At 31.7% G+C, this 12,046-nt stretch overlaps 1 protein-coding gene across 1 annotated transcript; it reads right to left on the bottom strand.

Annotated features, from left to right (window-relative positions):
• Positions 1 to 2,706: 2,706 nt before the first annotated feature.
• LOC115974885 (probable receptor-like protein kinase At1g80640) lies at positions 2,707 to 7,063 on the bottom strand. Its single transcript, XM_031095433.1, has 10 exons — positions 6,705 to 7,063; positions 6,202 to 6,375; positions 5,812 to 6,062; positions 5,582 to 5,714; positions 5,405 to 5,468; positions 5,227 to 5,323; positions 4,973 to 5,075; positions 3,873 to 3,991; positions 3,670 to 3,759; positions 2,707 to 3,324 (listed from the first exon to the last, which is right to left on the bottom strand). The coding sequence occupies exons 1-10, from the start codon at positions 6,856 to 6,858 to the stop codon at positions 3,166 to 3,168; spliced, it is 1,344 nt and encodes a 447-aa protein (XP_030951293.1). The 5' UTR covers positions 6,859 to 7,063; the 3' UTR covers positions 2,707 to 3,165.
• Positions 7,064 to 12,046: the final 4,983 nt, after the last annotated feature.

The raw sequence follows: 12,046 nt of genomic DNA, 5'->3' as shown, positions 1-12,046 counted from the left end.
ATTTATGATTTGTAACTTGTAAGAGATTTGTAATTTCATGATATAGATATCCTTTACACCTTTTAAATACCGGGCCCTATCAATTTGGTCTCTTGAATATCAAAATTATTTCTACCTTCGAGTACGATAACATTGACAAGGATGAAAGGCCCAATGTCAACATTTATCATTTATCAACATTTATTTATTTATTTTAATTTAGATTATTCTTAAACTTTTATTCAATTTACACTCTTATAATTCTTGAATCAAAAAATTTTCAAAAAAAAAAATCAAATTAGAGGATTATCCTTTTATAGTTACAAAGAATTGTATCACTTATTCATCAATATAAATTCACATTTATAATACTATTTTTGTTTGATTTTCGTCAAACTTGAAATTTGGTTGTTACAGTTTACACCCCATTTCCTTTTGGTAACTATCAAATTTTTTTCTTTTTTTAAAAAAAAAAAGATTTGTTATGCTTACTAGTTATAGCAAATATTTTAAGTGACCTTGTTTCTTTTCTTTCTCATTTTTAATTCACGTATTCCTTCTTTTTTTGTTAATTTGCAATAACTACACTTCGATGATCATTCACATCTTGTTTTGTATAATTTCTCTATTTTGCTTGTTCAGGAAATTACCTTCTATTTTAATTAACTACTTTTACATCTCATTCTATATTCTTTAACCACATTATTTAAATATTTTTTTTATTATATATTTATACTTTCTTTATTATTTGTTTCATCTTCATCATTCACCCAAAGCAAGCCAATAGCAAAAAACCATCTTACCTACCGTTCAGTCGTTCACTATTCTCCCAAATGGTGAAGTACCATCTTCGACTTCGTCCAAAGCAAATCCAAATAGTAAAAGACAATCTTCATTGTTTATTGTTCTATTTTTTGGCTAAATTCATTGTTTATTGACATTGTTCACCCAAATAGCAAAAGACAATCTTAACTATTCATCCAAAACAAACTCAAATAACAAGAGGCCAAAACAATCAGTGTCTATTCACCCACGCCGCACTCCCACTGAGTCACTGACAACTGATAACTTCACGACAAGGGGCCAAGGGGGGACAATAGCCCCTTGATTTTGAATTTTTTTGAATATTAATTTATATATATAAGATCAAGTGTGCCTATGTACATGTGTATTTTGTTTGACTTTATGTAAACTTCAAAATATGTTTGTTACTTATTTGGATTTTTTATTATTCAAATGAGTCGATGTTAGTTGTTTGGAATTTGGGAAAATTAAGGGTCCGTTTGGTACATATGTTTAAACACATGTTTTCAATTTTTAAATAACATTACACGTATTTTCATATATTTTTTTACCCATATGTATTTCCAAAAAAACTAAAAAATGTTGTTTAAATACATGTATCAAACAAACCTTAAAGGTTTGTTTTGTTTTGTTTTGCTTTTAGTTTTTTTGAAGCCAATACTAAATAATTTTTTAGTTCAAAACATATTTGACATATAGTTAGATGATAAATATGAATTATATTTTATTGGGAAATTATGAAAAAAAAATAGCTCAAATATTTGATTTTTACAAAAGAAAAATGTGAATACTTCAAAAAGTATTATTCACCACGTAAGTGTTAAAAATTATTACCATTTAAAACACAACAAAAAAGCAGTTAAAAAATTTATTTTATATTACCAATGTGTCACCAATCACATCCATTGCCGCATTAGTTAAAAAATATTTATAGTAAAATTAGCAATAGTTTTACTATAATTTATTGATTTACATGCTATTGATGTGACATTAATCATGTCCAGTTCATTGCAACAACATTTTTTAAGATTTTAGTAATAATTAGTAGCAACCTTAACGGAATTCAAGGGATAGCCCATTGGTAAAAGTATTCTTTGTGATGCATTATATTGGTGGTTCAAATTCCACTTGCTCCATTCCGACATTCCCCACTATTTACCTATTTATAAAAATAAAAAAAGGCAGTAAATTTAAATATTAGGTAAATTACACTGACACTCGAGATATAACTTTCAAAAATGACACTCTGCTAAATGATTAAAACGACTGACACTTCACCATTTTCCCACAGCCAATTCTATCAAAATAATAGACATCCTGCTAAAGTAAAATCCTCAGTTTTGTCCCAACCCACTCACGTTATCCAAGTTGTGCCGAGAATGGTAGGCCTGGTGGCAAGGTCGAAATCACTCTCCACCATCTCCGCAACTCAAATCCCGTCTTCTCCCCCTTATCAAGCTCCATCGTTGTTCAATGCTTTCCAATTAGCCAATTAGCGAGCTAGGAGAGAGAGAGTGGGAGAGATATTTAGAAATTTTAATGAGAATGAAAGAAAGTGGCGAATAAAAAAATAAAATAAAATAAGAGAAAAGCTTTGCAAAAGCTATGACAGCCAATTGGGCTAAAAAAAAAAAAAAAAAAGTGATTTTTAGATGTCCGTATGTGAATGCTGTAAACTTACCTTTTGAAGTTAGAACAGACTTTTGTCAGAGGAAAGGAAAGACACAGGAAATGTTCCTTTTTTTTTTTTTTTTTTTCCCTTATCCCCTTTTTATTGAAACTTGAAAGTGATGCCTTGCACATAGGTAATTGGGTTATTAAAACTCATCATGCCACATGACATTGCAGCATAGCATTCGGGACTTTTTCACTCCATGAAAGGACAAAGGTGCAGGTTAAAAAAAAGGAGGTTTTTGATTAATGCAAAATTATGAGTAACATTCTTAGCAATATAACTTGAACGAATAAATATGGATTTTAGAGTCATATATGGAGCTCTAGAGTTTAATACCCCTGGCAAATTTTACAAATCCATACACCCAAAAAAGGAAAAGGATATTAAAAAAAAAAAAGGTTCAAAATCAAATCAGCTAATTAATTAATGTTGTCTAGATGCCCTCATATACACAAGTAATTTTTAGGAACTTAAGAACTGAATTGCTTTAATTTACAAAATGTGACAATCCAATACTCTTCTACTCCAAACAGGTCAACTTCCCTTGGCCATCTTACCAGAGCTTTAAGACAAAACGATCAAGTATACATGTAGTGGCGCGACCGAATTGACCTGGATCTGTGATTTAAGCAATGGAGAACCCCCATAATAATGAAGCACCCTCACCAAATATATGGTTGCCCTGTATCAATGTCCAGAAGGCACTCTTAGTGTTGTGCAGGTGGTGCAGGTCGCGTTACTTGTGAAACTCTTAGTGTGCCACCAAGCTCAATGGGAACAAGAGGAATGAGAGAATGCAAGACGTCTGTTATTAGTGGGCGGTAGCTTGGTTCTGGTTGCACACATAGCACAGCTACTGCAGCAACCTATACACATATCATAGTATCGGGTGCAATAAGTTAAGATGGGATGATCAAAGATCAAGTTAAATCTTGAGAAGAGATGTGCTTAAATAAATAACTTTGTCAAGCTTCTAATTGCAATGCAATCCAAAAACAAGAAATTTTTTTTGAGAAGGGCAAGAACTATCAATCTTAATCCATAGCTCACACCAGATTGTTACTCATTCTGCCAACCAAAAGTTAATTTTAAATGGGCAGAGAAATTAAAACAAATATTGTAAAATCAGACCATGTCAAAAGTTTGTTCTGATCAATCAGCTAGTAAGAGTAAATATTAACAGGGAACTATTTCTTTTTTAGTTCACAAACCTGGTATAAGTGCTTCAAATCCATTGTATCTTTTATCACAGGATCCACGATATTTGGAAGTTTAGATCTGTCAGTGAGCTGGGGCATGGCCTGTACCCATAAATAGCTATAGCATTAAGTTCTGAAAATTAAATTTTTTTCTTTTTTGGGATGCACACCAAATAAATTGGAGTGATGAGGTTTAAAGAGCAAGGAAGGAATACCCATGTGACAATAGATTGGCACTGAGATGGGGCCAGTTTTTCCACAGGCCTTCTTCCGAATAAAAGCTCCAGAAGCACTACTCCGAAAGCATACACATCACTCTTATCTGTCAATTTACCTGCAAAATTAAAAATATTGATTTTATTCCAAGAAGACTAAAATGCAAAAATCACATCCATCTTAGAGATGATACAAACAATGTTAAACAGCATGATTTAGAAAACTATCCGCCTAATATTTTCGTTGATTAAGTGCATTCTACGCCTGGCATCACTAATATGCTTGATGAAAATATCAAGCAAGACGGTTTTTCAGATGTTTTGATCATCCACAATAGGCAGGAAAATTTTTATTAAAACTAAAAAGTTAAACATATTAAATTACGATTTATCCTATGATAAAATCAATATTCCAGTGAGTAACCATTTCTAATGACAAAGACCCATTATCTATATTTTTCTCTTTGCCAACCTTTGTTTTTCCCATGTTACTATTTATTTGTATTTTGTTTTCAAAAGTTGAAAACATACTCTTGTTTGTGGGGAACCATATTAAACAACATTTCCAACCGAATTAAACTTACAAGTCCACTGTCAAATCATCCATAATAATACCTAAAGATCTTTGGCTTACAATTGCTCTTGCACTCCCAACTACACAGCACTGATTTTCCCAGGGAATTAATTCCACTTACACAGTGTGCCCCACCCTCAGTGTCAATTAAACTTCAATCAAAATTTGTTGTTATGAAACCTATTGATTCAAACTACCACGTGAAATGAAAACTAAACATTGATATCCTTACCAAGCGCCAACTTTAGGCACAAGTGTTTGTCTAGGAGAAATTCACAACATGATCGATCAGCCCTAAAGTGGCAGTACATGTGCATGTCCTTAAGATAGCTTAATCAAAAGACACACTGATTTTAAAATGTATATCACACTCATCACAGTCTCATAACATTATTGTAATTGTTAGGATCGAAACAATTTTATTATATTATATAGTTAGCAAAGAAAAATTATATATTGGTAGACATTAGCAACCAGTCAGACTTAAGAATACGGGAAGCAATTATTACAATTTTAGTTGGCATACCATCTAAAAGATACTCTGGGGCTACATAACCCAAAGTTCCTGAAAGCTTAATGTTGTTCCTGTTTTGGGCCCCATTGGACACTGCAAGACCAAAATCTGAAAGCTGATTCCAGACAATGTGAGAAAGAGAGAGAGAGCTTCAGTGAGTTAAATGGAAGATAATTAAAATGTTCAGTAGCAATATATATAAGACAAATTCAAGAATTTTATAGAGGAAATCATAGACTTCAATGTATTTTTTAAATAAATTTTACCTTAGCATTGAAGTCGGAATCCAAAAGTATATTAGATGTTTTCAGATCTCTATGGATCACTTGTGGATTGCAGTGCTCATGTAGATATTCTAATCCTCTGGTCAACAGTTGCAAATATGTTAACATTCAAGTGACAAGCAACAATAAAATAATTCAAAAACTGAGCAAACAAGCCAACCTTGCTGTGTCAAGAGCAACCTTCATCCGCATATGCCAAGTTAAAGCCGATCCATGAGAAGGTCCTATATATTATTAAAATTTGAAAATAAAGATATTAGCATTATTTAATTTCACTCTCTTTTTACCATTCATTTTTCAGTTTTTAAAAGCAAACAATAAGATTAGTATGTTTTACCGTGCAATTGAGTTTCCAAAGATCCAATTTGCATCAATTCATAAACAATAAACCTTGACTCGCAGTGAATGCTGCAACCCAGTAGGGAAATTATATTTGGATGTTGAATTTTGCTTAACAGATCAATCTCATTCTGCAAATCCAAATGACAATTCAAGACCAAAACAATAAACTCATAATGCTTATTTTCAAGAAGCATAAACCCATTTAGAATTCGAAAAAAACATTACCTCGAATTCTCTCTCAGCATCATGATTTTCGCAATTGAGTTTCTTCACAGCAGCATACAAGTTATCATCCAATCGAGCCTTATAAACACATCCAAATCCACCCTCACCCAATACATTACTGTCGCGAAAATTGTCCGTTGCTTTTTCTAGTAGCTTATACTCAATCAATGGAACAGATCCTTTCTTACCAACCATTTTAATGGAGCTGAATTTACTAAAAAATGGAGCTAAGGCAAGTCCCTTCTCAACAGCTTAAAATTTAAAACCCAGCAAAACAAAACAAAGAATCTCAGAGTCAGACCATCTCAAAAAATTGATGCAAATTAATTAATTAAACCTCACAAATGGTTAAGTAAAAGAAGAATTAGGCTTTGTTGCAAAAGGAAGTACCTGAGCTCTGAGCACTTCTTTTGTGGGATTTGTGTGAGAACTTCCAATGATAAATCCACAAAAATAAGAAAGACAAAATAATTACAACAAGAGCAGAAGAAGCAGCAACGAGTGCTATTATCATTTTCTTGTGTGTATCCATGTGATGCTGCTCTTCAATGCCAACTTGAATTCCTGCTTGTATAGTGAAAATATATATATAGAAGTTAGCTATAGCAAAACCGCAATAATCTCATCAATTAAACCATTAGATTTTGTAGAGACCAAGTTTAGAGAAAAAAAAATCAAAAATAGAAAGAAAAAGAGATGTATGATGATAACCATAATGGATAAAATCAACAAAAATAAATTTTCATAGTGACAGTATTAAATATACTAATCAATTTTTCGTTGTCAAAAATTTTGAATTTTGAATTTTGGAAATGATTTTGACCCATGACCCATCTAACTAAAACCAAGTATGGCCATGAAGAACACAACTAGAGAGAGAGAATATAAAGAACCTGGGGAGAAAGCAGCCATTGTTGTGGAAATTGGAGAGGTGGGTGAGACTAAAGGTGAGGAAACAGGAACAAGGGGCTGTTGGGTGGCACCAACCCAAATGGGTTTACTAAGAAAAAGAAGAAACAGCAAAACAGGAACTAGAAGAAGCTTCATTGTTTGTTTTTTTTTTCAAATGTAGTAGGAATAACACATGAAGATAGAGATATGTGGAGGCCTGTATTTGTGGCTTGAAAAGGGACGAGAGAGAAGAAAAAAAAAAGATAGAAAATTTGTTAACAAGTCTATGTGAATGGTATGTATGTTTTGGATCTTTTAGGCCTTGTTTCTTATTATAAGTCTTTTGTTTTATTAATAAGTCTTTTTTGAATCCTCCCTCCCTCTTTCTCTCTCTCTCTCTTATAATTTTCTTTTCTTTTTCTAATTCTTCTTTAACTGTCTCTGTCTTTTTCCCCCACATCAGACGTCTCTGCAATAGTAAAGAGTACAGAAGAAAGGTAGTGCAAAGTTAATTTATAGTGAAGTGGGGACAAGTGCAAAACACTCATGTGGGTAACACAGGGAAAAAAAACACCCCAAAAAGCTGTGAGAATTTTTAGATACTCTCCTTTGGAAAAGGCCTCGATTCTATTGGAAGAGGCAACATTCTCAGTCTCCCTCTTTTTGATGACTTTTTTTCTTTCTTTCTTTCTTTTGATGAAACTAGAGAATAGATTGGGCTGAATTCTTATTTTCTGAAAGGGATTATAGGGAAATTTATAGAGAATATATACTATAAATGCTTTATGTTGTCACATATAATGAGATAAGGATTTATATTTATGAGTAAATATGGAAAAACACAATATATATATATAGGAATGCTTTATTTTGATTTGTTAAATTTTAATACAAATGAACAAAAAGGATAGTACAGTAGTACTAATATTTAGGAATGCTTTTATCATTTGTGAAAATGAAAATGACAGAAATTAGTATTTCTTCATTCCTTGTTTTCAATTTATTAATTAAACCACTTAAAAGTTTTTCTAAATGCGCAAATTGATGTTCATTACAATGACACATTTTCTTTCATTTTTATGGGATGACATAAAAGAAGTATTTTTTAAATATATATAATGCAATTGTTACCACAAATGAAGAATGAATTATATGGATTCCAATTAGCTCAACTAGTAAAGTCTCTGATGGTTGTATAAGAGATCCGGGGTTCAATCTCCGCTTACACCAAAAACTGATTGATGTCTTGGTCTGATGATATAGAGCTATCATCAGGAGCAGACGCCATAGGTTAAAAACTCTCTAAAAAAAGAAAAGAAAAAAAGAATGAATTATTTAAATTTCGAATCTTAATTATTTTTATGAAAAAGACCAAGTAATACTATTAAATTACAAGATTTTTGACATTATATTCTTAATATTTATCAAAAACATACTAACATACCCTTAACCTCCATCAAAAGGGATGGATGTATATTTCCTTGACTATATCATATAAATTGCCATATAGATTGTCACCCAAGAGGTCAAGAACCCAAACTTACGGTTTCCAACTTTACGTCTCCAAAAAGAATGAGAAATCATTGGAGAAATCAATCAAAGTCAAGAGTCATCTGAGATTTTTTTTTTTTTTTAATTAAAAAAGGGGAAAAAAAAATTCTGAGAAGTTTTTTAAGAAAGGCCAAGACAGCTTTTGTGTTACTCCGTGGTTGTTGAGCAAATTTATCTAACTTAATGGAGTATTAAACAGTTTCATTATTACCAACAGCCTTGTAGCTTCCATTGTAATTATTGAATTATCAAAAATATATATTTATAAAAAAAAAATATTATTCACATATCAAAACTATTAACTTGGGAGCAACAAGGTATCTTTAAAATAAGTGTGAGTCTCCCACCCTCTCTTAAAAGTTTTTATAGTTTTTTAGTGGAGTTATTGTGTGCCTTTGTATTAGAACCATTTTTCCTCTTTTTTGTGTTCGTGTGTTTGTTTCTCATAAACACAAGTTTGATTCTTACTAATATATATATCTAAAATTTAGTTAACCTCATAATATTTTGTCCCAAAAACTTTTGATATCTCAAAATTTTACACATCAATATTCTAATATATATATATATATATATATATGAATTTAAATTTTATTATATATTTAAACTCTCAATTAGAATCTTCCCAAAATCATATTTTCTTTTAAGGGGTCATATCACCTGCGCTGTGTTAAGGTACAATTTGTGCAATGTGATCCATCTAGTCTAATTAAAGACTTCCACCTCAATTAAAAATCCAACTCAGTGACAACTCAACTAATTACTAACGGAGAGAGCCCAAAAAAATTTATCTCCCTTTCTATTATCCCTCTCTTTTTGTGTAGCATCGATTTGATTATAGTCGGGCTTCTCCTTACAGTATTCCAAATTTGCAACATCATCAAACACCACACATTGTCGATCATAAAGGACTTAGAGAATCGATTTGGAAAAGGTAAGGTGAGCAACCACACATGACTAAGACCAAACAGGCCTTAAGTTATATAATAATAATAATAATAATAATAATAATAATAAACAATATAAGACATGAGTTTCAATTAGCTTAATTAGTAACGTAAAGAATAATCATCATGAAATAAGTGTTATAATGTCATGACGCTATAGGTTAATATTGATCCCTAAAATTTAACTCGTGGTTTCTTCCTAAAGTTTAGTGAGTTAGTAGTGATCATTTTAGTCCTTGAAATTTAAAATGATCTTTAGTCTTTAAATTATTTTTAAAAAGATTATTTTAGTCCTTAACGTGAGAGATGATTTGTCAATTTATAGTTTGTTCATGTCATCATTTTGTTAAATATATAACAAACGTTGACAACGGAATGACCAAAAAAATCACTTTAAATTTGTTAGGAATTCAAAACATTCATTTTAAATTTTAGAAACTAAAATCCTTTATAGGATTTAAATACAATTTTTTGTTTTGGAAACTGTGAGAGTAAATAATCCGAGCTTATTTTAAGGCCATGGGCCCTATCTGAGGATAATCAAAGATCCACTCATATGTTAACCAAAGTTTAACATGTAAACCAAGTCTGAGGAGAGAAGACGTCAAGGTCATTCAGAAACAGGCTAAAGCTATGAATAAGAGGTCCAAGGAGAAGAAGACAGACTTATCCACTGACCGAGGATCTCGAGGAGCAAATGCACCTCGGGAGTATTTTATATAACTCCCTACATTGAAAAGTAAAGTTTTAGGGAAGACAACAGAGTCGTGCAAGCAACGGAAGGGGGAAATATCAGGGAAGGTGACTACTACCTCCACATTTAATGCACTGCACCAATTGAATTGATTGCATTTATGAGGAAAAAACACCTGAACAGTGACTTCATAACTCACAGCTCTCTCTACCACCTCCAGAAGGGTCCTGATGGGACAAGCATCCAAATTGTTTCCTTGAGACGTACAGATGGAGGGTTGGGCTTTTCTTTTTGAGTCCTTACAGAAACCATAAAATAATGGGTCCCACACTTAAATCTATTATTTAGATGATTTTCTCTAAATATAATTTTCAGAAATTTTTTCCTATTTTTCCTATTCAATACAAAATTTTGAAAATAGCTGAGAGGATATTTTTAAGATACAATTTTTTTAATAGTTTTAAATAAATTGAAAACAGTACACCCATAGATTTATCCAAACTCTTTTTATCCTTTAAATTAAGAAGCTTATTTTTATCACAAAATTTTTTTTCACTCTTCAAATTTGAAGCTTATCATTAAAAAAAGGGTACATAAGTTTTATTCCCTTATCATTATCCCAAAAAAAAAAAAAGTAATCTACACATTACTTAAAAAAAATTTAAAAGAAAAATCTCAAAAGTAGAAATGGTCTTCTAAATATATATATATATATATATATTTTTTTTTTTTTCAATATTTTTAAAATTTTTCTTGAAATTGGGAGCCAAAATCTGAAAACTAGTTTTAGGCTGCATTTGTTTCAACTGAAAACAAATTTCGGAATTACTTTTACACCCTTGTGTGTGTTTGGCTCCAATAGAAAATATGGTCAAATGGAAAATCAATTACATGTTGACTATAAAATCACCCACTTTAGTTGTAAAACCAATGCAACCTTCATTTTACCTTCAAATTAATTCCAGGACTCACAGACAAAGAGAGAGAGAGAGAGCTCGAGCACGAGCACACAGTCCAAAACCCAGATCATGCCTCATCTCAGCCAAGCTTCGGCCAGCCCAGATTGTGTCGCCCCACCACCCAAATCACACTGCCTGACTGCCTAGATCACGCGCCGACCAAGCTTCCTCTTTTTTCTCTCTTCTTCCTCAACGTTGCCGCCATCTAGATCATAGCCTTGCATCTCGTTCTCATCGTCACCACCCAAGACCATTCTCGTTCTCGACCCACCCAAGACCAATCTCGTCGCCACCGCTGAAGATCATAACTGCCGCTAAAGACCGATCTCTCTTTCTCGATCCATCTCTCTTTCCCTCAATCTCTCAATCTTTCTCTCTTTGATCTCTGATTTTTTTGTTGTTGTTGTTGTGGTGGTGTGGGTGGTGGTGTTTTGGTGGTTTTTGTGTTGTGTGGTGGTGGGTTTTGTATGGATAGTGGTGGATTTTTTGATATAAAATTTGTTTGGAAGCTGAGAAAATTGCTGAGAAAATGTGAAAAAATTTGTAGGAAAATAGCATTTTTAGAATGTTACCAAACATTGGAAATCATTTTTCGGACTATTTTTCATTGCACACCCAAACGCTCGGATTTTATTTTCCTTACAGGAATTCATTTTCCCTGCATTCATTTTACACTCGGAATTCGATTTACATTGAATCAAACGCAGCCTTAATTTCAATTTTTTGAAAATTGTTTTCATCATGTTTTGAAAACAAAAACAAAAATTTTCTTACTAAACAGAATCTTTTTTCTTACTAAACAGATTCTCATAAAGATGAAATTTTAAGGGGTAAGAGCATTCCCATCAAGATTTTTAAAATTTTTAGCATTTAGTAACTAAAAAAGTCATTTTATAACATTTAACACATCACTTTACAATACATCCAACATCAAAACATCTATTTTTTTACCACTTCATTTAAATTTTTTTTTTTATTCTTCTCTCTCTCTCTTAATTGAAGTGATAATAAAATATTAAAAAAAAAAGATTTTAGCTACAGTAGGATGTCAAAGATGACATTCTCCTATAGCTAAGATGTTAAATAGCATCCTTAATGTAATGTGCATTTTTAGAATCAAACGTTAAAAAATAGTATATTTAACGTTTAAAACCTTTGATGAAAATACTCTAATAAAGTAGTTTTATCCAAAA

Source organism: Quercus lobata, chromosome 2 (assembly GCF_001633185.2).
Source record: "Quercus lobata isolate SW786 chromosome 2, ValleyOak3.0 Primary Assembly, whole genome shotgun sequence".
Lineage (NCBI taxonomy): Eukaryota > Viridiplantae > Streptophyta > Magnoliopsida > Fagales > Fagaceae > Quercus > Quercus lobata.
Note: the sequence above shows the minus strand (reverse complement) of the source record. Positions and strands in the feature narration are given on the sequence as shown.

Excerpts from the sequence above, each read along its gene's own strand:
- LOC115974885 (XM_031095433.1), bottom strand. The coding sequence starts at position 6,858 with ATGAAGCTTCTTCTAGTTCCTGTTTTGCTGTTTCTTCTTTTTCTTAGT. Across the intron at positions 6,376-6,704 it reads AATGGCTGCTTTCTCCCCAG|GAATTCAAGTTGGCATTGAA; the intron begins GTTCTTTATATT and ends CTATACAAGCAG. Across the intron at positions 5,469-5,581 it reads TTTGGAAACTCAATTGCACG|GACCTTCTCATGGATCGGCT; the intron begins GTAAAACATACT and ends AATAATATATAG.